Genomic DNA, 24,452 nt, shown 5'->3' on the forward strand with positions numbered 1-24,452 from the left:
AGAAACCACCTCCAACTGCCTAAAAACTTTAGGTACGAATTTCAGGCATTTTTAGGGAAGAGTTAAAACTGTTAAAACTTCATATTCTATCTTGGAGCTATATTGAGCTTTAAAGGAAAAACTTCCTTGCATGGGTGTACATCAATATCTGTAAATCTCAAGGTGAGGTTCAGATGTTAATAGCATACTCACTCCCTTTCTTAATCTAGTTCCCTCTTAGGTGGTAGACACGTATTTTTGCTGTCCTTGTGCAATGGGCCTGGTATATTCCAAAATATACTGAGAGCTTAGACCCTATTCTGAATCACAGAAAAACATGTCCTGCAGTGTATAGGTATTACCTTTTCTATGGGAAAGCAGCAAACATAAAATAGATTAGACTATTCTTTTGGCGACTTCAGAACAGGAAAGGGGAAATAAACACATGCAATAAGTAAGGAAAAAGATATTTCCTCTGGTTTTTTTCTTATGTCAACGAAGTAAACTTCACCTGAATGCAAAACCAGCTGTGCCAGAGTAAACCGAGGAAAATAAATTGTGATGTTTTCATGTCTATCTGTATACGCACAGGGACAACAAACAGGCTTTTCCAGAAATTGTGTTCATCTGATTTTCAAAAGCAGTGCATCCTCAGAATGAATATACATTCTTTTGCCTTACCTTAAGCATAAATATACAGTCAGGCCCACAGTTTTGGGTTCAGTTCAAGACAAACTCAATATTCCCAACAAGAGAAGCTACTTAGAGCAGAATCAACCAGAGCCAGGCAGCACTGTGGTGAGGTAGGCTCACCCCTCTCAGATGTAGGGTAGCTCCCCCAGTACCTAACCTAGTAAATAAGATCAAGACAAGTGATCACATTGACTAGGGAAGTAGTTGTCCCTCTCTGTTTGCCCCTGGTGAGGCTGCATCTCAAGTCCTGTGTCCAGTTCTCCTCACTCCAAGAAAGACATTGGGGTGCTGGAGCATGCCCAAAGAAGGGCAACGGAGCTTCTGAAAGGTCTGGAAGGCAAATCATATGAGGAGTGGCTGAAGGAGCTGGAATTGTTCAGCTTGAAGGAAAGGAGGCTCAGAGTATCACTCTCTACGACTATGTGAAAGGAACTTAGTGCCATGGTTTAGTTGACATGGTGGTATTCAGCCAAAAGTTGGACTTGATGGTCTTGGAGGTCTCTTCTAAAATTTATTATTATGTGATTCTATAAATATGTTAAGTTTTAAATTAATACTAACTTGCCCCTTGTACCAGTTAGACGGACATGACTGACACACACAGTTTAGTCCCAGGACTATGAGAGGGCTTGAATTAGAAGGAAGGACAGAAGCAGTGATTTGGTCAGGATGAACTGTAAATGGCAGACAAAAAGCTAAGGGTTATCAAAAACCAGATGTCTGGCTATGGTGACTGCTTGCTGTGATGGTCTTAGAGACTCAGAGGTACTCATAGTATTGTGCCTTCAAGTGCCATATTTACACTGCCTGGATGATAAGATTGGAGTGAAAAGCAAGAGGACCATGAAAGAGGCCTTCACTTCTTCCTTCACTAATGCTTAGAACATAATGAGGCTCCCCTTATTGACCAAAATGTGAAAGTAAGCATCAATGTGACAAAGGGAAAGGTGGTTCCGTAAGAATGACATTGCACCATCGGCCATTGACAAAATGCAGAGAAAATCCACCAGATTAGGGGCCAGGCCTTCAGTTTTATTCTGACACAAGGAAATGCACCTCTTCCCTGAGAGAGCATATCCACATAGTATATTTTTTTCCCACTGACTTTATGCAGCAAGTATTATCTAAGCCACTCTCCTGACCCTAGAAATATGGTACTAGTCTACAAATCCCATTGCTGACTGACATCTCATATTTGTGATCCATAATTTACCTGATGAGGACTGCAATAAACACAAAGGAATGTATACTGAGGACCTGTTCTCTTACACTCATATTCTTACTCATAATAAATTACCCTGCAAATTCTACTAAAATCAATAGATTTCATGGCAATATGAAATTAATTTTCAGTATAAATAAAGGTACTTACTTTAATACAGGTAAATACAGTCCATAAAAATACTCCCTATTGGGACTATGATCTTTTAACTTACATACAAAGACAAAACTTGGAAAAATTTTTCAGCATGATCCACCAATTAAACAAAAATCTTATTAGTAGAGTTTAATGGCTCCAGAGACACTATTCAATCAATAATCCACTAATATTGGATAGATTTGCACCTGAAAATGCAATGCTATGACTCTAAAGAGGCAGTTATAGATAGTCAAATAAATCATCTAATCACATGCAGTAATACAAAGTGAACTTTGATGGAGATAGTGCAGTGAATTTTTCTTAACTGTCTTATATACCCAGTCCATGCTGTACTTGTTTTTCTACATGTTATCAGTAACAAAGGTAAAGCTTTGAGGCCAACCAAAGTACCAACCCTCTCTGTAAATTAGTGCAAGTCAGTCCTGGCTTATTTTTAGGGGAAATATTTCTTTCTTGTTTTCTTTACTCATCTTCTGCTTTCTTCTCATTTTCCTTTTCCAGGTTGATAGTAACAGAAGAGAATGATTCTGGTTCTGCTGTAAATAAGTCTTCAAGGCAATAGCAGAACAATAAGCAGTCTTATTTTCAAGGAATCATTTGGATGGATCAAAAGAAGAAAAAGCAAATTATATCTTCAATCGTTAATGAAAATAATAAGTGATAGAACTGAGAATGTTCTCTCAAAAGAAGTCGTTTTTTACTTCTACACATATGAGTCTTCAAGAGGCCATGACTTAGAGGGGGAAATAAAGCTCCAAGTCTGTAGGTGTCATTGATATGAAAGTCTTGGGAAAGGAACTGTAAGCCCTTTGTCACTATGAAATTGCAAGCTTTACTTGGTAATGGCCAGTTTGGAACAGCTTCCACTGTAGGCCAGCATCTTCTGTGTTGCTCAAATTAAGTGAGACCTCAAGTCTCTCAAGCTTACCCACGACAAAAGAATGAAAAATAGATCCTCACAGTATAGTAAGAAAGACAAGGACAAGGGCTCAACTACCCCCTCAATAGTTCCCATTAATAAGATGGTTCAAATGAGCACCCTATTGCACATCTAGGAGGACTGGAAGAGAAATTTGGGCTTAACCTTTCTGGAAAATAAATAAACCTGTAATTAGTGTAGAAGAACCTCACAGATATCAGTAAATCATTCTAAGCGGAATTGCAATTGTCTCATCCCCAAGTCCCTCTGTCGTAATGATACTCCTGATAATTTCTTGAGTGGGATTCATCTGAACTAATAGAAAATGTGAGCCTGAGACAGTAATTTAGAAGCAGGTATTCTGAGGTACAGTACCTCTTCTCCATAGCCTAAATTGTCAGTTTTTTGGTTTTGGATGCCTAAACCAGAATGGTTTAATTGCATCCCAAAAGTACTTTTCTCCCTTCCAATTACTAGAAAAGAAACTCAGAGAAGATCTCTGCCCTGTAGCAAGCCTGTTTTAACATGCCTCTACTGTTTGCAGGACAAACATCTTGGTGTATCAGAAATAAGGGGACAGTACATAAAATAGACCTAAGAAATAAGTAAAATATGAATTTTTATCCTAAAATTAGCCACTAGGTCATTCTCTGTCCACCCAAGCATTCAGTAGAGTGCTGTATCTGAGCTCTGCTGAGCTCAGCTCTTCCTATGACTAGAGAAACCTCCATCCCACACCCCAGTCTTAGTCAAGAGGCTCTTCTGGCTCTTCATTTGTCCCAGCAAAGGGAGCAATTGAGGGGGGAAAAAAAAGGTTTAGACAACTACATATTCTTTAAGATTAATTTTGATGTTTTGGTTAATCAGAAAGTAAGTAACATTGTAAAAAAACCTCAGAATTTACAGTTCAGGATTCAAGCCAAAATGAGATGATGGAATGACAGCTGCTATCTCAGCAAAGCATTTATTCTTAAATGGGAATTCGATGTCATATCAGTGTTACCTTAAATAGGGAGAGCTTATTGAAACACATAGCGAATTTTTTTCAGTAATTAGTATATTAAATAAAAATCTGAGGTAGATTAAATATCTAAGTGTTCTGTGTTTACGTGCATTTGCATACATACATAGCATTGTGCATTGATATTTTAGTAAATTAAATCAACTTAGAGATATAACCATGTATTACATTAGGGCCAAAAAATATGTATGTACAGCTGCTTTACTATAAAGATGAGGCTTCCCATTTCAGTGGTCCACAGAAGTGCTACTTTGGGATGGCGGGTCATGGAAATTCAGTCTGAATTCACTTTAAACCTTTGTAAGAGGCATTAGGCTACATGCAACTTTGGAGTCCTTCTTGGCTCTGTACAATTTAGTACTGTATGCCTTTCTGTTTGCTAAAATTGAATCCAAACAAAATTTGGGTAAAGAATTTTTCATCTGTGAAAAGTTTTAGGTCTCTGAAGTCACACTCCTTTTGAGAAATTTATTACAACATTTTTTTCCCATCATAGAGGTGTGAAAAGGATTAAATCCAGCTTGACTTCTTTTGGACTTTCTGTGGCAGACTGTTTTGCATACTTTTGTTACATGCATATTGAAATTCTCTAATTCTTTGATTGCAGCTCTGCCAGAAACATCATTCTAAAAACTGTAAAGGATCCAGAATGCAGTGGTGAAAGCAATCCCTGCCACCAGTAGGAACAGCCAGCATTTTCTTTAATTTCTGAGTCTCCAAACCTTTATTCAACATTAATAGTTTTACTTCATTTTGGCCATAATTTTAAATGCTTCCAAACTCACTTGTGTTTTATTTGGCTGAAGTACATTTAACTGGTTTTTTTTGTATGATGTACAGTGCTGACTCTTCTACAAACTTTTCAGTAAATATAAAAAGTATCATAAGACATATTGACTCTTAATTACCAATGCAACCTATATTATTTAATCAGAAAGTTCAGTTGTCTTAGGCTTTGGAGATATAAGAGATGTTGCTGAGAAAAACTTTTTTTTTTTAAATGACACTACATCATCTGGTATGCTCAGGTCATAAATGTAGTGGAAGATGAAAACTTACAGTTCTGAGTGGGTCTAGTCATTAGAAATAGTTACAACCAGCACATAATTTACACTGTTTACAAGGTAAGCAGAAATGGCTACAAATAATACTAGCTGTGGAATTCAATAAACCGTTGACTTTTAGAAATTTCAAATGAGAAAAAATTTTCAACATGTTTTGTATGATTAAGTAGTCTGATTTCTTTAATGGATATATTGACTGAAGTGAATGAAAACCACAAGTTTTCAGTACTACTGAAAACCAAGACTATTTTTGTTAGAGACACAAACAAAGATTTAAGAGACAGGTATGACTCTATATAGCATGTTGCTTATTGCTTCAAATAAAACCAGATCAGGAAATGACATGAAATGCAACATTATTTTTGCCAAACACAATTTAAAATGTCTGCTAAAATCCTGTTCTGAAGAGGAAAAATCTTGTTCCCCATCTCAGTTTGGAGGAGAAAGAGAACAAGGTCCTTTATAAATCTTGCTTCTGGAAACACTAGAGGCTTTCCCAGTTGTACATGATTGAGAAGGGATTCTGAGACAGACAGGCACTCACAAGTCTAAGCTTGTTCTCAAGCAGCTGGTCCATGAGCCAAACCCAAAACAATTTTTGAAAGCTGATCATTCTCTGTACAAAACACTTAATGTCTTAAGTTTTATTGCAAGTGACAAAAATATATGACCAATTATTTAGGCTCTCTTGCTGCTTTTTGAGGGAATTTTGCAGAGAAAAAAGCATGCTTTTTGAAGTCCCAGACACATAAAAGAAACGTGGCAGACCACTTCTACTGACAAGCTAACAGGCACATAAATTTCTGGCTAGACCTTACTCAAATGAAACTTGGTAAAAACTTTCATGAAAGAATGCAAACTCTTTTTATTATTGCTTCTCATTCTTTACAGCTCCAAATCTCTCCTGACCTACAAAATAGCTGTATATTGTTATTTTAGAAAATTGGTTGTGCCAATTATTAGTCTCATTATATCTGGTATTTCAGGGGCTAGAACTATGTGTTTACCTGAGAATTTTGGATTTCATTTAAAAAGTAAGATTCTGGTTCTTGTCCACATCATTTCCTGTGGAAAGCTAGAAAACGTGAACTCAAAGGACTTAAAGAGGAATAAAAAGCATGAGTAAATAAAATAAACATATATTTATTACTATGATGAGCTCAAGAATTGGAAGTAATTTTTATTTTCTTAGTTTACATTTTGTGTTGCAACAGACACCCTGGCTTCCCCGTTTACAGCTCAGCAACTTGTGTTCATTATTTCTCCCCTCTTGAACAGAGCTGTAGCTATGCTACACTTGACTTTCTGTGAAAACCTTGAAAAGTCATTTAATCTCCGTGTATTTTATTTCCCTCATTTCTAAAAAGGTGATGATAATAATATCTACCTTAAATGTTTAGTGGGGCTTAGTTCAGTAATGTGTGTGCTGCATGTAGAGCTCCTTGACTGGACAGTACTATAGAAATTCTAGGTATTATTATTACACAGGAGTATTCCAAAAGGAAATAATGCAGTAGTGAATTCTTTAATAAAAAGAACACTCAAATTTGTATGGCATGATTTTCTATAAAAAAGAAAAAGAAGTCAAAATAGTTTCCTACTAGTGAATTTAACAACTACTCCTCCCACCACATCACTCTCATCTTGGGTCCCAACTGCATTCAATTCACCCTCCAATTGCAAAATGGAAGGAGAACACCTCAAAAATGGAATAACGGTTTTTCCTAAGGCATAACTGTAATTTAAAGCATAACATTATGGAATGAAAATCAATGGCATTGTTGAGTTTATTTTATTAAAAATGTTTCCCTGTGTACAGTGGCTGTGTGTATTGGGATGGTGCATCACAGTAAATTTCCATTAAGAAACAATGATTCACTTACCACAGTGAAAGCAGTAATAAGGTTAAACTCTTAAGTGGAAAGTAAGTCAAACTAAACCCCAGCAGGTTTTCTACTAGTGGCATAGCTAATGTTTTTGAAAATGTTCTAAATGTTCTCTCTCAAATATATGTATTATACATTGCAGTATTGTTAATTATATCCATTTTCTCTTTCATACACTTCCCCAGGAGATCAGTGAAGAATGGAAAACTTACTTATAGTGAATTTCAGATTTAATGAGACAAAGATGGTTCAATATATATGACAAAATTATGTGCTCTCACCATATTTGATAGGTAATTATTTTTTATACTCTAATGGCTACCATTTTGAAAATAATTAATGTATTATTTGTGTAATTAATAGATAATCAACCAAGTAAGGAAATACTCTGGCTACATCATGGTGGATAACACTATGCTGTTTAACATCTCTGGAGCTTTTGGCATGATATCATATCATATATGCATAAAAATATTTAATTTGAGAGTTTTATGCACAAACTATGTAAGATTGGCATAGTACTACTCTGTTTGTATGTGTGTGTGTGTGTGTATACAAATATTAAAAAAAATTAGATTTAAATAAAGCTTTCCTGAAATTAGATTTTTAAATTCATAGTTCTGCACTTAAATAAATGCCATAATTTTCTACAGGAATAAAAATGTCCAGCATTTCCTACGGAAAATATGCACCTGTTGCTGTGAAGTTCTGCAGGTCTATCAACAGCCCTTCCTAATCACTTGCTTTGAAGTTTACTGATAGATCAAACAGAATCACTATGACTTTTTTTCCCCCATTAGCAGAAGACTCCAAATAATTAAAAAATAGTATTGATGTCATAAGAAAACTCAAAATTGCTTTCAAATGGACAAGTTCAGGAACCTGAAAACCACTGGCTTTATCTGCAATGGCACACCCTTCTCACTAATCATCATTATTGAAAAATGAAGAGTCAAGGAATGACTAAAAGGGAAGAAAATAATATTTCTGCTGATGTTTTATTGAATGCTTGTACAAAACAAAGTACATTTAGAAGTGTTGGCAGCATACTCTTTGAGGTGCATATTTAAGAAATTGTCCATCCCCTTGAGACTGCTGTTGGCGTAGACACCCTGGTGTACTAGTGGAAGAGAAAAAACCTCTTTACCTCTAAAGCTCAACAATGACTTGTGATTCCTTTCTTATTCTTTGGTCAAAGATCACTTGCAGAGTAAAGTGACCTGTAATGATGACTTGGGTGAGGGTTTATTTAGAAACTATGAAGAGAAGAAAATTGCACAGTTCTGCCAGGTATGTTTGCTAAATTAGCCCTCTTTCCTGAATGTTACCAATACTTACAGGGAATGGAACAAAAGATGCAACCTCCACTAAGTCAGTTGCAAAGCTGAACACTGGCCTTTGGTTGAAAGAGCTTATCATCTGAATAAAGCATTGTGACTACAATCTTTTCCCTCTTTTTTATTAATCTTCAGGCTTAGACTTAGGATGTGGCCTAGATTAATGCAAATCTCACAGTCTATATGTTTTTTCCACATATCTAGTCACCACAATCTTGAATGTTTTCTCATGTACGCTAAATTTAGCTCACTGTAATTGTTACCTCAGATAGGCTGTTCTTGACTCATATGTGCAGACAGGTTATTAAACTGATGATCACACAAGACCTTAATTACCTTATGCTGAGAGTGAAGTTTGGAGTGAAGCTTTCTGAGACAAAATTCAGCTGCTTTTTTTTTTGCCCCTCCCCATTTCAGGGGGGTTGGGGTTGGAAATAGATCATCTTTAGGGTCTCCTCCAACCCAAGCCATTCGATGATTGTACATTTTACATTCAGGTAGAAGGAAAGAATACTATTGCTTTTACAATCGTGGTGCAATTAGCCCTCAAAAAACCTCTTTTGCAAAAAATAATTATAAATATTATTGTAAGGATTCAATAAAATAAAAATGAGTGAACACATATATAAAAATGAAAACATATCATTAAATATATACATGCATTTCATTATGTTATGTTAAAGATAAATATTTTATCCCACCATAAAGAAGAGTTTCTCTACGAAAGCTATGATAGGTTTTTTATTACCTTAAAATATTGCAGTTGTTTCTCAGCATTCATTGTTCCTTCATTTTCTTGTCTCAGACAGGAATTGAAGATGAAAAGCTCTGTATCTCTCAGCCACCCTTTCAGCTCTTTGATCCTGACCTCCAGCTGCCTTACCAGGCTGCCGCTTTCAGGCGAGAGCAGGTCACGTGGACCTAACCCACTGTGCCCTACCATTGTGTCTTGGATCTTCTCTCCTAGGGTTTTCTAATGCATCAGATAAAAAAAAAAAACAAACCATAGATTAGTCTTATGTACCAAAACATATATAGGTTAATGTGCAACAATAAGAATCTCTTAAATAACTAGAGATGTTTTTTGATAATTATGACTAATATCACTCAATTTCATTCCTTGTTTCCTTGTTTCAATACATTTCAATCTTCCTACCCTTGCTTCTCACTTCTGCTGTTCTCTCTGGGTCACTGACTTTGCTAGAAGGATTATAAATTAGTGTTTACTAAGAATAATTAAGCACAGAAGAAGCAAAATTTTTCATAACTTTGTAAACTAGTTAGTCTACAGAATTGGTTGGTGACTTCAGACACTTATGGCTAAGAGTATAAGACCAGTATATACCAGTATATAACCAGTATAAGAGTTACTGGTTTCTAGACAGCAACAGAAAATATGAAAATCACTGAATTCACCAGACTCCTATCCAAGGTAGCATTAACATTTTTGGAGAAACACTGAGATATTTTTTGAGGTCTGAACAGTTAGGTTATAATTTTCATTCATGTAGCCCTGAGGCTGTATAGAGTAACAGTTAGGTCACAAAAGCTGGTTTGTTTTTAAGTGGTTGAACTCATTCAGACACCAAAAATCCTCACTGTTCCTGAACATAAGGCCAATTTTTTAGGCAACCAAATTCAAATTTCAGTTCTCCGTGTTAAGAATCCACTTTGAGATAATGGACCAGACGAAACGTTTGTCTGCCACTGCTAATGAAACTAATTTACTCCAGCTTCTCAAAGTAATACTTCTAATAACAGAATCACTGAATAACATTTTGATAGTGGACGCTGGGTGCTTAATGAATATTCTGAAGAGGCCAGGGATAGAAACTTATCTTCCTTTTCAGTATTTTGAAAGGCAATCCTTTAACATCAGAAGAGAGATGTGCTGTTGCCTGCTTCTCATATGCCAAGCAGTGTTTTATCTGACCTATAAGAGGCTGTCAGGCTGACACTTATTATAAGCACTAGATCTGTGTTACTGATTGTAGAATATTGAATATACACTGACACTCACATCCAATAACCTTTTAAACTGATAATTAGTGGTGGTTAATTGTTGTAACATGAAGATACAGTTTTAGGTGACCCAGTATGTCTGTCTGCTGGAAGTGCATGCTATAAAAGTTACTGGAATATAATTTATAACAATGAAATTAGCTTCCAAAAATACGCTTTAAAACACAAATAAAATTAGAGCAACAGATATTAATCTGCTACATGGCATTCTGTAAATCACATCTTTAGGAGATCATAACTGAAAACATGCTTTCTTGGCAACACCCTTCTATTTTCATGGTGCAAATATTGATAATTTGAAGACCCTCAGTGGAATCCAGCACTAGCTATTGTTTTTATGCTGCAACAAAAGTAGCAGCAGGAGGTGAAATCAATGCCCTTGGAGGGTAGGGTCACAAAAAAGAATTTATTGCCACTTTTTTGTTCTGGAACAGTTTGCAATCATAAATTCTTCATAAACAGAATACTTCAGAGAATGGTCCGTCTTCATAAATATACGACAGAGGACATCAATTTCATTTAATTCACAATTTGTGTCAGCACAGCAGATGCCAATGCCTGCCTTGATAGGGTTGTTTAATATGCAATTGAGACAGAGTAATATTCAGCACAGGGGACAAAATTTCACAGATTAAACTGTACGCACCACTGACATTTCATTCTAATGTATTTCCATTCCACAGTGTTCACCTTAGATGAAAGTAATATTAAAAACCATATCCCTCTATTTTGCCATTGTTAGAAGTTAAAATCCTTGTCTTTAATTTTTTTTCATGCCAATTAAAATGTAATCATGCCAATTAAAACAGTATGTCTAGTGCTGTTAGTTTCTGCAGAGGTTTTTATTAAATTAAACAAAACTCCATCAAACTCTGCTTATTATTCATGAAACTGCATTTACCAGAAACACTGTAATATTATTTTTCTGTAAATGCTGAAATTAATGGCAAAACTTAATATGGAGGTATATTTTGATTTTAACATACTGAGAAGCAAAGGGCTTCAAAATTTTTAAGACAGTTTTCCTAGATTTTAAGAATTATGATCTTATTTCATAGTTTGATATCCTACCAGCTTTAATCAGTGCCACTAAGCTGATTAAATACACTGAAATTCATAAATGTAAGGCTTACATCTAAAATTATTTAAAAAAAGAAGTTGTCATGATCAGATGCAAAAGATTGGGTTAGTAAGTCCTTTCTAAATCAGTACATTTATTAAAAATCAAAAAAGTTCAAAATGCTTATAGTGATGCTGCAGATTAAAATTTAAAGTAATAAGCTCACTGCTCATAAGGCAAATTTTAACATTTTCTGACAATTTGCACATTTAGAGAATCAACTGATTAGAAGCAACTCTGCTTAACCTAAAACCCCCACCCTTAAATGGCTATTGCATTACCACATCACCTAAAGTGACTTAAGTCAGTATTTAAAATGCTGTTGGGAGGCTGCATGTATATCTTACTAATAATGTATTAGAAATATTTTTTAAACTAGGATAATAGCATGCAAAATTATGCAATGTAACTGTATTGCTAATATCACACATCTATAATTAATCATTTAAAGTAATTTATAAATTTATCTTACCCTTGATTTGAAGTGAAGGCAATTAAGGAGAGGAGTGGATGGAAAAATATATAGTTTGACCTCTCTCTCTCAGCTGTTTTACAACAATGGGACAATAGTGTCTCCTGCACAGTGCCATCACCGGTCTCTGGGTAACAGAATCCCTATATTCCTTTTGCCAGATTCTTGTATCTCACTCTTTGGCTGAGACCCAGCCCATCATAGCGTGAAATGAATTACATGAAACTTTTTTGGCTTTTGTCAAAAGTGAGATGAATACAGCAGCATGAAACATATCCTGGCTGTATTCTCAGCTTCAGGTATGCAGATTTGTACTGAATCTGTGTATTTGTTTTTGAGCCATCAGTGTGACCTGAAATATGCAGTGACAACCCCACTTTTCATCTTAAAGGTATAGTAAATAGTTAAACAGTAGATGTCTCTAACATGTACCTTCAGAATAAATTCTATTAACATTCACTCAAGCATGACAGTCAGTGTATATCAGATATACTGCATTATAGTTGACTTGGTGCATACCCATAATACATGGCATATTTTACTTACATTTTTTATGTATTAAAGAACTAAAATTATTAAAGTTAGACAGGAGACAAGCATGGAATAAAAAAAATCAACAGAAAAGGAAAAGGCTATGGAGTTTTTATAATAGAATGAGTAGCTTGTTTGAAATATACGTGGTGGATTGAAAGAGAGAGATATTTGTGCTCCAAATTAGAAATCAGACAGACAGTGTACTTCAACACACAAAAATGTACACAAAACCCACAAACAGTAATAAAAATGCAAATACCCCAAGCAGTTCCCATTTTTCATTAATTGAATCCACTTTTTCAAGGAGATCGTTTGGTAGTAAAACACCACTTTTCTTCAGAGCTTCAACCTTACTAAGCAGTTCCATCTTTTTTGGGTGCCTGATTGACATTTCTACATTGTATCTCTAAAATGAAAAGAAATGCATAGTATTAGCTGCTGTAGAGATTTTTTTCCATAAAAAATAAATTTTAATTGTATGTGCCCAGTTATGATCATGCTCCATCTGACATTTTCTCATTTTATTTTTTTAAGCATACAATCTTCTCATAACATATCAAAAGAGATTTGGTTACCAAGCACATAGAGTTCTGGGTGGCACATTTGTACAGGTGGTTAGCAATTGATTACACATAGTAATATTCACTCTCTCACAATATTCACTTGTACACTAATATCCACTAACACTCTCCCATCTGAAGCTTGATCTGCCTCTGTCTCATTCAGGTTAGTGGTATCTTATTTTTAAAACATGCTACTTCAGCAAGTAACACTGAGGTTCTTCATGTAAAACAAACCAAAATGAAACTAAAAACCCCAAGGAAATAATTTCATACTTATGTTTCCTCTAGAGTTTATTGATTCTCTCTCCCATTGTGGTTTCTGTGTCACACATGGGTCAGAAAATGTGAGAGCTTGACCTTCGAAAAACAATTAGAAATAGTTCCCCTACAACACAATAGCAGTTACTTGATTTTTATTGCATCAACCAACAGGAACAGTGAACTGGCCAACAAATGAGAACAGCCACAATGTTAATACAGTCCAATAGTTTCTTCAAGTTGAAAATACCTTCTATTTGTGCACTGTTATTTATTGTCAAAAAACAAACAAAAAAAAAGAACAGAGAAAACAGGTATAAAACTAGAAGGTTCTTTCAGATATTCTTTCATAGGACTTTCTAAACATTTAGGTCTATATTATTTACATAGTGTATAAAAATGTGCTCTAATATACAGACAAACTAGAAAACAAATATTTTTCTTAAAATTGTATTCTCTGGAAACCTGACTTAACTATTACGTATAATGGTTACTATAGTGGTTAATTATGTTTTCATAGTTGGTACAGTAAATTTAAAAAAAAAATTAACACACAGGCATCCACATATACATATCCTCCATACAGTTAAGCTAATTAAGTGTGAAAAGACTTATTGAAATGAAACTTCTGATATGGCCAAAAATGTGCCTTTTACTGAAAGAAGAGAGCTCAGTATATATACTTGCAAAGGTGTTTACAAGACTTACATAAATTATGCAAAGCTATTAGAAAATTGCTTCCTAAACATTAAGCTTTCTTTGCTTCAAATTCAGTCAAGAAAACTGCTATTGCAGCTCATACTGAAAATGTTAATAACTGGGATAAATATAAAAATTAAACGAAAATTAGGAATGTTTCAAACATGGGTGCCTTTGCCAGATCCAAGAGCATGCTCTGTAGGAAAACAAAGCAAAAATACAATTGCAGACAGCTTAAAGAAAATAATAAAGGTGTGAAATCACTGTTTCAGCTAACAGGTTCTCAGCATTTCCATGCATATGTTTGCATATTGTTAGTTTCATATTTTAATCTCTCATTTACACAACACATGCACATCATTTGTATTATGTAAACTTCAGCAAATATTAGTCATTTGTGGATCATAGAGCAAATGTTTTAAATGAGGTGATTTAAACCATTTCTCATTATTAATGAACACTGATCAGGTGTCTGCGTATCCAAAATTGCATGAATATGCATGGTAAAACCCAAGGAATTGTTTATGAAGAACTTGCCTTTTGACACTCGCTGTGCTGTGGCTGAGGTTTGAGATGTGTACAATTGTGGGCAGCGCCTACACCAGGCTGGGCACTAGGGCTGGACCCCAAGAGGCAGCACCATTTTATTTGACTGATGTGTTCAACAAGTATGATTCCTGGTCCCGTTTTATTGCCTTCTCGGCTAGAATGGCTGCTGGAGGAGATTACAATCTTCTTTATGTAATCTGATTTCTATTTAAAGATGATATAGCCGAAAAGGATTTGCATAATTATTTCCATAAGTACATGTAATATCAAAGGGAATCCAGAGTCCAATTTGCTAGGCACTGAAACCCAGTACGTGTGACTCCCTTTCTTTTGTCAAGTGAATTAATAGACTGAGGGAGTCCTCTAGCTGTGTGTCACTGGTGCAGGCACAGCCAGTTACTGCTCATCACCTGCTCCAGGCTGGCACTGGCTGCTGCCTGGGCTGGGGATGTTCCTGGGCAGTGCAGGACTGATGGCGAAATAAAACACACTGCATGTTTCAATGCTCTTGTTAACTTAGGAACGGAAGATATGTCATTTAATTTTGGACTAGATAAAATAATTCAGTGCTGCATAATCCAAACACTGTGACAGATGTTATAAAAGGTTATTATATTAAAAACTAAATAAGCTAGGTTTTATGTACGTGCTTTGTCACCGTGTAACCTAATGTATAAACAAGCATGACAAAATTGCTGATTGACAGAAAAGGTATTATACTGTAACAGTAAAAGATGAGAGATTTCAGTTGATTATCAGTGGTATATGACTGAGAGTCAGTACTGTTTCACTCCTGGATATTTAATATGCAGTGCATATTTTAGGTTAAGGGAAGAGCTTAATGTAAAGGAGGTACGGTTTGAGAACTGATAGCATGAGATGCTATTGCTAATGCTATTTTTTTAATCCATTAAACACCTACACTCTGAGTAGTTGCATGGAAAAATTAGCTACCAGCTCTATCAGTGCTGCACAACCCTAGTCTGGTAGGACTACTTAATCCTGTGGTGAGAAGATAATTTAATCTTCAGATTCATTCTTTCCTCAGCTTCAAGTGAGCAAAGACTGCTCTATTGTGACAGTCTGTGGATCTTATGATCTAGATTACTGTTTAATAGTCAAAAATGAGATTAAGTAAGTTAAGGTCACAGTTTTCTTGCAACAACCACAATAATAAATAAATGGGTAATATTTAATTTCCCACAACACCTGTCATATAAACTGGGAAAAAAAAAACCCAAACAAAAAAATACTGTAAAAACTGCAAAATATTTACAGCATGATTAGTGGCGTGCTTGTGTGCTTGGTTTTGTGTGCCCGAGGACACTAAATAAATCCAAAACATTGTTATGTAAGTTAAAGAATTTGGCCTTTTATTCCTTCTCTCTCAATACGATCAATACTTCTTGAAGCACAAAGAAAGGAGTTAAAATAAATGCAGTACCATTTATCCATTAAGAAGTTTGGCAAAAATATTTAAACCAAAAGAAGTTGAATTCTAAAACAAAGCAAGTTAAAACCTTATTTCCCTTGATAAAAACATTCTAAGAAATAAAGGCAGGCTGATTGAGACACATTTTTCAACACTTTATGCTAAACTGTGTCTTTTTTTCTTTTTTATTTTCTTTAAAAAATTATATAAAACATTTTTTGTGTGAAAAATCACACCCGAAAATTCTGTCCAAATGGAGACTGGAACAATGCCTTGTAACAGTGTTAATTGTCACCATGGAAACCAGAAGAATAAGCCATTTTGAAACTGGTATAGAAGGCACACATTGAGCAACTCAAGCATTTTTCAGCCTCCCTCGGTGTTAAGGAACAAGATGCCTAGTCACTGAGAGGTCAGAGAAAGAAATCATCATGAAAGGTTCGTAGATGTGCACTGTCTGGTAAACAATAAAAAAATCTGTACACAGTTAACAACTCTGTAAGACTGCGCACTGCATCTTTCAGAAAGGGAAACACCACAAAAAGATGATCAGGAGATCAGCAGATTCCACCCCTTGAGCAAAACTTTAGGGCAATATTATGCGAACCTTGCCCCTAAAGCTCCCTGGGAATTCTGTTGTTGTAATAAAACTTCAGAAGAGAAAAGAAAAAAAAAAAAGCCTGCATGATGGAATTCAAAATAATGCTCTAAAAGCACACAGAGAGATTAAGACATCCATTGTAAGACTTTTGTATGGTGCTTCTGTTGGTTATAGTGAAAAGAGACCAGACATACTGAACACACAGTGGAGCTATGGCTACGAAGTACAGAAGAATTAAGCCAATGAACATTCTCCATTACTGAAATAAGGGTGTGCTATTTGTAGATGTTCTGCATTCCATCATTCGCATGCTAACAAAGTATCTTCAGTCACATGGCACTGTAGGATATACAACTGAGATCACAACTGAGTGACTCGCAACCTGAGTTTTACCTGCATTGAAATTCTGCATTTTAAAGATTTGCCTTTTGGGGCGATTTGACTGTGGCAGATACCAATAAATACAGACATATACCCTCGGTGTCTGCACGTGCATGCACAGTCAGCAATGGCTCAAATTTGCAAAATATCCTGAATGCAAAAAATTGAGTAAACAATATTTTGCAAGCAAAATTCACCAAATACATAACATAAATAAATACATATATATAGACACACACACACACATATATATATATATGCATACATAGCAATATTTGTCCATCATCTCTTCACACACATTCTCACTTTGCTTTCTGGATAATGTTTGCACTCTTCATGCTAGGCTTCATGGTGGCCCCTTAGGAAGCCCATGCCTAATGCCATTCAGTGGTGAACAAAGAGTCTTTTTATTCTAAAGTCCAGGGTCCAAAGCTCAGCTGTATACAAGCAAAGTGAAGGAATCTGCTAGAGGCCAGCCTACCCTTCACAATAGCTCTTAATGCTTCTACCTTTTTGGTACTGTCAGTGTGAAACATTTTAGACACTGTCCAGAAGCTTAGTTATATTTCTTATGTTGTCAATAGCACTGGAACCTCTGGACAACATTCAAGATCTGGGCAGTGTGATCTGTCTAGATGAAAAGCAGTTTCTGTTTCTTTCAAACTTCATGTATTTCTGCATTAGCAATTTATGGCAAATAATTGCACAGAGAAATTATAAAGACTCCTACAATTGTCCTTGTAAATTAATAATAGGCTTTCTTGATTGGGATAAATTTGCTGCTGAGCCTTTGGAAAAATTAAAAAGTGCAATGTCATTTAAAATTGCCAGAACTCACACAGCAAATTACATCTGAGGTTAAGAATCAGTTTTTCCTCTTCTAGTTTATTCCATTTGCATGATCTGGAAATCATATTACATTGGCTATGTATTGTTAATTGGACATAGATTGCATTATCTTTGATATAAATCAAACTACAAATATTAAAATGAATTGCAAATTCTGTAATAGAAGATCATAAAACAATCTTTTTTAAGTATCTCCCATTAATAATTTAATTCCAATTATATCACTCAGAAAACTCAAGAAGGAGAGTGCTAACTTATTTCCATTTGCCTTTTTCCCCTACAAATAAGCACAACAGCACAAAATGTATTTGTGTGAGAGTGCATGTGCATATGGGTGCACGCCTATAAGACAAAACAAATCTTAGCACTTTCATGTTAAACCCCTACAGACACCTGAGGTTTTTATGTTTCAGAAACTAACAAATGCAGATTACACGTCTGCTATGCATTTCCTTCTCTGGCAGCTTGAGAAATAAACACATTGAAAGAAATATTAAGCAACTTCATGAACTGAATTTTGCCTACATTAAAAAATTATGCAGTTGGTATTCATTGTTCTGCCTTTTTTTTTTAAGAAAACTGATCCCAACACTTTAAATTTTACTATATATGTAATATCTTTTTGAAGACTTTGTGCGCCCTTTAATGAATTTATATTAAATATTTAATACTGTTTAGGGCATATCCACTACTACCAAAAACAGTTATATTCCCAGCAGTCCCACTGTTTCAGGCAGAGGGCTTGATTGATCCTCCTAGCCTGAATTGAGTAGAATGAAAAGAAGCAGTTGGAAAATAGCTGCAATCATTTAATGCAGATGACCTCTGACAGGCTCACAGCTCTTCTATCTGAACAGAAATTTGCATGGGGTCTCTGTGCAGAGGAACAATGTAACCTAAATGGTAGACAATCTTTATTCTAATGAAGTGGGTGTCAAGGTCAATGTAAAACTGCAATGATAAATGGTGCACCACTAGGCAAGAGAAGTTGCATAGGCATTGTAGTGCTTTCACATTAATTGAAGGCTGAAATGCACCGAGTGAAAGCATAAGACTCTCTTTTCACCATAATGTGTTAATGCACAAATGTTTAAATGTTTTATTCAAGCCCCTAGCCTGTTGGCACAAATCTTATTGCAAACAAAAATACAATAGTTGGCCAATAACCAGAAAAATAGAACTTTTTATTAGCTTGCCTTATTTCTTGAATCCCTAACAACTTCCACAATCTACTCAGAGTACCAAAAGAATAACAAGTCTCCAGACACCTAATGTAATTCCCATGATCCTTTTTCTATTTAGGATATCTGTCTTTAATTAGTTCCAAACAAGCAAGCCTTTAGACAAGTCTTCATTAGATACCATTCCCAATGAACTAACTGTGAGAAGAAAAGTCATGCTTCAATATTATTATTTCCAAGATTCCAAGTTTTCTTTTAGTATATAGTTAACATCTCCAGGTGCCTTTTGTTCTCTCAAAGAATTAGACCAGTAAAACTGGGTTTTGTAATGCAAAGAGTTGTGTGCCTAGAGTGGGGACTAAACTACAATCTGTTATTGTGGCTTTGTCAAAACTGCAATACAACTATAATTATAGTACTTCATCAGTCGATCAAGCAATTTGTGGAAGGCAGTACATTTTGTCTTATAAAAATGAGGAGGACAGTAAGCTGCTTTTTAAAATCCTGAGCTGCTTAAGCTTGTTAAGGGTATATTGTTTGCTAATACACTCATTAGCAGCCAGGCATTTTAACTTCATCAATTAAACAGGAAATGGTGTTGCACCATTAGTTTCACAAAATGCTAAAAAACAGATAGCAGTCTACAGTTAAGAATTTTAGAAATTCTATTTTAACCTGCAAACTGCATTATACATTTCAAATCATTTTTATGCAGCGACATATACATGGAGAGTGTGTGGGTCTGTCTGTGCATGAACGTAGGTGGTGAAAGCCCTGCAGATAGTTGTGAAGCTAATTATATATATACACACACATACACCCACTTAAAATTTCCTAAGTCCCCTAAGGATTGCTGCTGAAGCACAACGTCATTTCTTGACACCGATGAACATTTACTCATCTGAGTAATCCCAAGCATGACAGAAGTTTATTCCTGTGAACTACTAACAGCTCTCCTGGATAACTAACAGGTTCACAGTATGGATGACAATTTTTGAGTATTTATCAGCCTTTATAGTGTTAGGCTCTTCTGTGCAAATAGGCATTGACAATATGATTAGAGATACTAGACAAGGAGCTATAGTTTGTTATTAAAGAGGATCTGCAGTGCTTTCAGTTTCTGGGGATCTGTGAGTGGCACATACTATACAACGCCATTTCTATTTTACAACTCGCCTGAGCAAGAGAATTTTCCATATGGAAATCAGTCTTCAGGATATTGCAATTCAGAGAATAAACTCCGCTGGAGAGGAGGTGGGGGGGGGGGGGGGGCGGAGGATGGGAGAATTGTAGTGTAAAGGAAAAAAAAAATCCAACCCCAAAAAAACCCCACGTTAGTGATGAAACTGTTTAAAAAACTGTACAGCTTCATCTGTGTGTGATTTGTCAGGTCTGAAGCTTTGACGTGCCCAAGGGGCAGACCCCAGCGGGGCGCAGGCTGCAGAGCTAAATAGCTGTGAAAGAAGTCTTAATGTAGGATGGAATTCAAACTAACCTTGACATGACCTCGGGAAAAATATGCAAAAAGTAAAATGAATGCACTCTGCAAGATACATCCTAATTTTGTGGCCGAGCTGGTTAGTTTCACAAACATAACTGGGACTTTAAAAGCAAAATAAAATGCGAGGAAAAAGGGGAAACTTCGGAATTCAGAGTAAAAACTCAAGCAGGCATGGGGTGTTGCTGTGGAGGCATATGAATCATTTGGAAACAATCCAAATAAAAACCAACACCGAACAATATTGTTGTCAGCTTGTCTATTCAGGAAAATTGTTTTTTTAGGTTGAATATAAATGACACAAAGCCAAGATTACATCATTGCATTACAAAGTCTGTTGTGGCTTTTAGCCGAACAAGCCCCATGGATCTACTGGCTGATGGCAGTAATTCAGTAAGAAGTTTAAAAGGCTTGGTTGTTTTGGGTTTTTTTCTTTCTTTTTTTTTTTTAAGCCTTGTTACTCTAAATATAGCAGAATTTTTCTCAAATATTGATTATTTAATTTTTTAAAAACCACATTCCTAAGTTTGTTCTGCAAGCTTACTACTTTATACAAACAATAAAAATCTGAGTGGGTGTATTAAGCCTTGATTTGGCTTTATTATGCATTTGGCCTGTCTTGCACAGTGTTCAGTTAAGCAGGAAGACATCCACCTTAATATAGCAGCCAAGAACTGGCTTACTCACTAGATATATGGAAATTGTAATTGAGTGTCAACTTGCATTGAAATTCAATCCCATTACCTTCAGAATGCAATTTTGTAGCCATACCAGTTATTTACTATACTATTAACCAGTTTTTAAACATAATTAAATTCTGAGAACACATAGCCAAAATACAGTCTTTTCAATTCATATGGCAAGGGTAATCCAGCACCAGGTGCATAAGAGCGCACTAAATCCGAGCTGGCCACCCACCTACAATTAAAGGCAAAGCCTGGCAGGTATGTTAGAACATGGTGCCACTGCACAGGTTATGGTGCACTTCAGGTAAAGCCACAGAGTTGGTACACTTAATGTTTAACAACCCATCAATCTTGTAAAACTATGTGTTTTGCTGGGATCTTTGGCTGCTTTATGAAGGAATTTCTGAGACTGGTCTTGAACTGATTGCAACAATGCTGTTGGTTTTGAGTTTGTTTTCATATCTTGCACCAGAGGTGGGACTTCTGGTATAGACAAATACAGATGGAACCAACAGACATGCTTAACATATTAGACATCGATTTAGCTAAATTTACATGTATGTAGTTGCCTGGATAATTAATATCAATTTTTTTAAATGGTGCTCTTTAGAAATTAATAGCTACTATACTGTTGTGTTAATGCTCAGGTATAGTTTTTTGAGGGAAAAAAATCCCCACAGAGTAAGGGAGATTCCAAAACACTGGTGTATTACTACAGTCAGTCCATCATTGAGCAGAAAATGCAATTGAAGTTGGAGAAAAAGATTGGCCTGGAAACAAAAAAGGTGTAGTTGCAGCTCCATCCTTGCCTGGATATTCTTGAAATCTCATACTGATGCACTTTTACATTTACATTTTTACAAACTAAAATACAACATTGTAAGATTATGGAGATTTTTTTGAGATATTCAAAGAAAATAATTTATAACCTGTTATCCTCTCTTCTGCTAAGCTCTGCCTGCTGTTGCAGTATGCATGAAACACAAAATTGGAACTCCTCTAGACAAAGATTTAATTCCAAATGCACCTACTATTGTCAGGCTGTACGTTACATGCATCATTCTGTTTTGAAATGGATGTTCTTGTGCATTTATCTTTCACAGACTGGCTCTTCTGAAGTCCTTATTCCATTGTTACCCTGCTAGATTGCTAATGGTGATCAGTAATATCCTTCCATGGGAGAAGCTTGACTGAAAATCTACAAATAAATTATTCACTCTTCCAGCAACATCACTGGGATGTGTTTGGGGTAGAATATCTCTGGATCCTCATCTTCTTACCTATTTGCTATATTTTTTCATGGGAGAAGAGGATTCCTGCTGGAAAAACATCCAAATGGAAATTGAAGCTCCTCAGATCAACAGAGGCAGAACTCAGTCTCCACCAAGGCACAGCTAATTCCACAAAGATCAGGACACACACTGCTTCAGGCACAGTGGCTTTAGTAATGCAAATAACTAGACCTTGTCAACTGTGAGAAAAGAAAGTCATCCATGGCCTGTGACAACAGCACTACAGCCCTCACAGGCTGGTGAGAGACCCCAAGTCAAGGTCAGAAAAATTCTGCATCTGGCTTGTTCAGTCTCCAGCCTCAGAACATGTGGATCTCAGTTTCCACTATCTGTATTATCTAGAGTACCAATGTGATTTTTAAAGTAATTGAACTTTTTCCTGCACAACAGAACTTACACCTGTTTGACTGCCCATCCAAGTGATGATTGGAAAGGGTGCTGACAGCAGATTTCTCAATTTGCCCTATAGTTGTAATGAAAAATGTTATTTTTATTTTAAATGTACATCCTGTACTGTATTAAATACAGTGAAAGCTATAGCTTTTACAATGTGCTATTTGATTTTTTCCTTACAATGTCCCTTGTGTTATGTCAAAGCTGGGACATGCACCAGGTCCATGGGAAGTGCTAAAAGATCTCCACTATCTAAAACACTGGCACACGCTGCAAGTCCTCTTCCAGCAATACCATTACAGCGACATCAAAACTATTGTGAAACACATTAAAAGGTAAGTCATAGTTAACTGCTTATGCTCATCTGCAGACAGCCATACTCTGAAACTTTCAAGAGACACAGCAAATAACAGTGATTCTCTTTGCCAGTACACATTAATGTTACTAAAACAAAAGGAGAAATTTGGCATCCTACACCCCCAACCTTATCAGTATTTACAACGAAATAATGTCATTTTAGAAGAATTTTATAAGTTGTTAAGAACTCAGTATTTCATTTCTAATATTATTCTAAGAAAAAACATAGTTCTTTTATACAAAAGAAAAAAATATTCTCAATTTGGAATGTTATTTTTATGATCAAATACAAACTGTTCTCAAGAGCAAATATATAACAGAACTGCTGACACAGCCTAAAGTATGGCTGTGTGAATGCTGCAGAAAAAAGCTATTTCAGATAGCATTTTTAGCAATAGAAGTCCAACTTTGTTTAAACCTGAACTTTTTTTTTAACAATATCAAGTAATGTTAACAGCATGCTGAAAATGTTAAGGCTAAGTGTACAGTGTCAAAATAGATTGAATCTCTCTGAAAACTGGAAATTCAAGCTTTTTAAACATAATCCAGATGTTTGGCTTTTAATCATATTTCAAGAAAGAGGAAACTTATGCAATACAAAATTCATACATGCATATTTCATTAGTGTCTTTCCTATCACTGAATTAAAAATTTCTAACATATGTTTTCCTCAAACAGATAATGTTTTAAATTAGAAGAGTTGCCAAGAAGTTGTACACCTCACAAATGTCACTGGAGTATTTTAAGTTAAATAAAATATTTCAATTTTTAAGTTATTAACAGCTTTGACAGCAAATGCAATAGCAATGATCATTTTTGGCCTTATCAATAGGAAGTTCAATAGTCCCTGAAACAAACTAAGCATATAAAAATGACTGAGCAGCAAGAACTAAGGACTAGACCTTTCCAGAATACCTGAGACTGATAACGCCGTGACAGACCTGTGAGTATTTAACACAGATGCTTTCCATCTTCCTCATTGGTGATCAAAACAGGACAATTCTATGTTTCTTCAGCAAAAACTAGACAATCCTGAAGGTGATAGAACTTTTTCCAAGATCTATTTCAACTCTAGAACATTAACAACACCACTACATTTGCTGAATAATATTAAAAGGACTATATCACAGCGGTCATTGTTTCTAAAAGCTAATATAAATGATAAATTGTACAAAGTTTTTAACCTCCAGTCTTAGAAAATTAGACTCTCAGTTCATTTGTAAAAATGGAGTCTCTGAATGTAATAATATTTAAATATTTTAAATAATTTAAGACAGACAAAACT

General features: G+C 35.5%; 1 protein-coding gene across 6 annotated transcripts in view; it reads right to left on the bottom strand.

Moving 5' to 3' along the window:
- AKAP6 (A-kinase anchoring protein 6) overlaps positions 1 to 24,452 on the bottom strand; it is a 257,113-nt gene that overhangs the window by 35,629 nt on the left and 197,032 nt on the right. For all 6 annotated transcript variants that reach the window (XM_063160393.1, XM_063160390.1, XM_063160392.1 and 3 more), the window contains exons 10-11: positions 12,688 to 12,834; positions 9,029 to 9,253 (exon numbers count right to left, since the gene is read on the bottom strand). In XM_063160393.1, the coding sequence (XP_063016463.1) occupies positions 9,029 to 9,253; positions 12,688 to 12,834 (372 nt within the window). The remainder of the gene's footprint in view (positions 1 to 9,028; positions 9,254 to 12,687; positions 12,835 to 24,452) is intronic.

This window comes from Melospiza melodia, chromosome 6 (assembly GCF_035770615.1).
Source record: "Melospiza melodia melodia isolate bMelMel2 chromosome 6, bMelMel2.pri, whole genome shotgun sequence".
NCBI lineage: Eukaryota > Metazoa > Chordata > Aves > Passeriformes > Passerellidae > Melospiza > Melospiza melodia.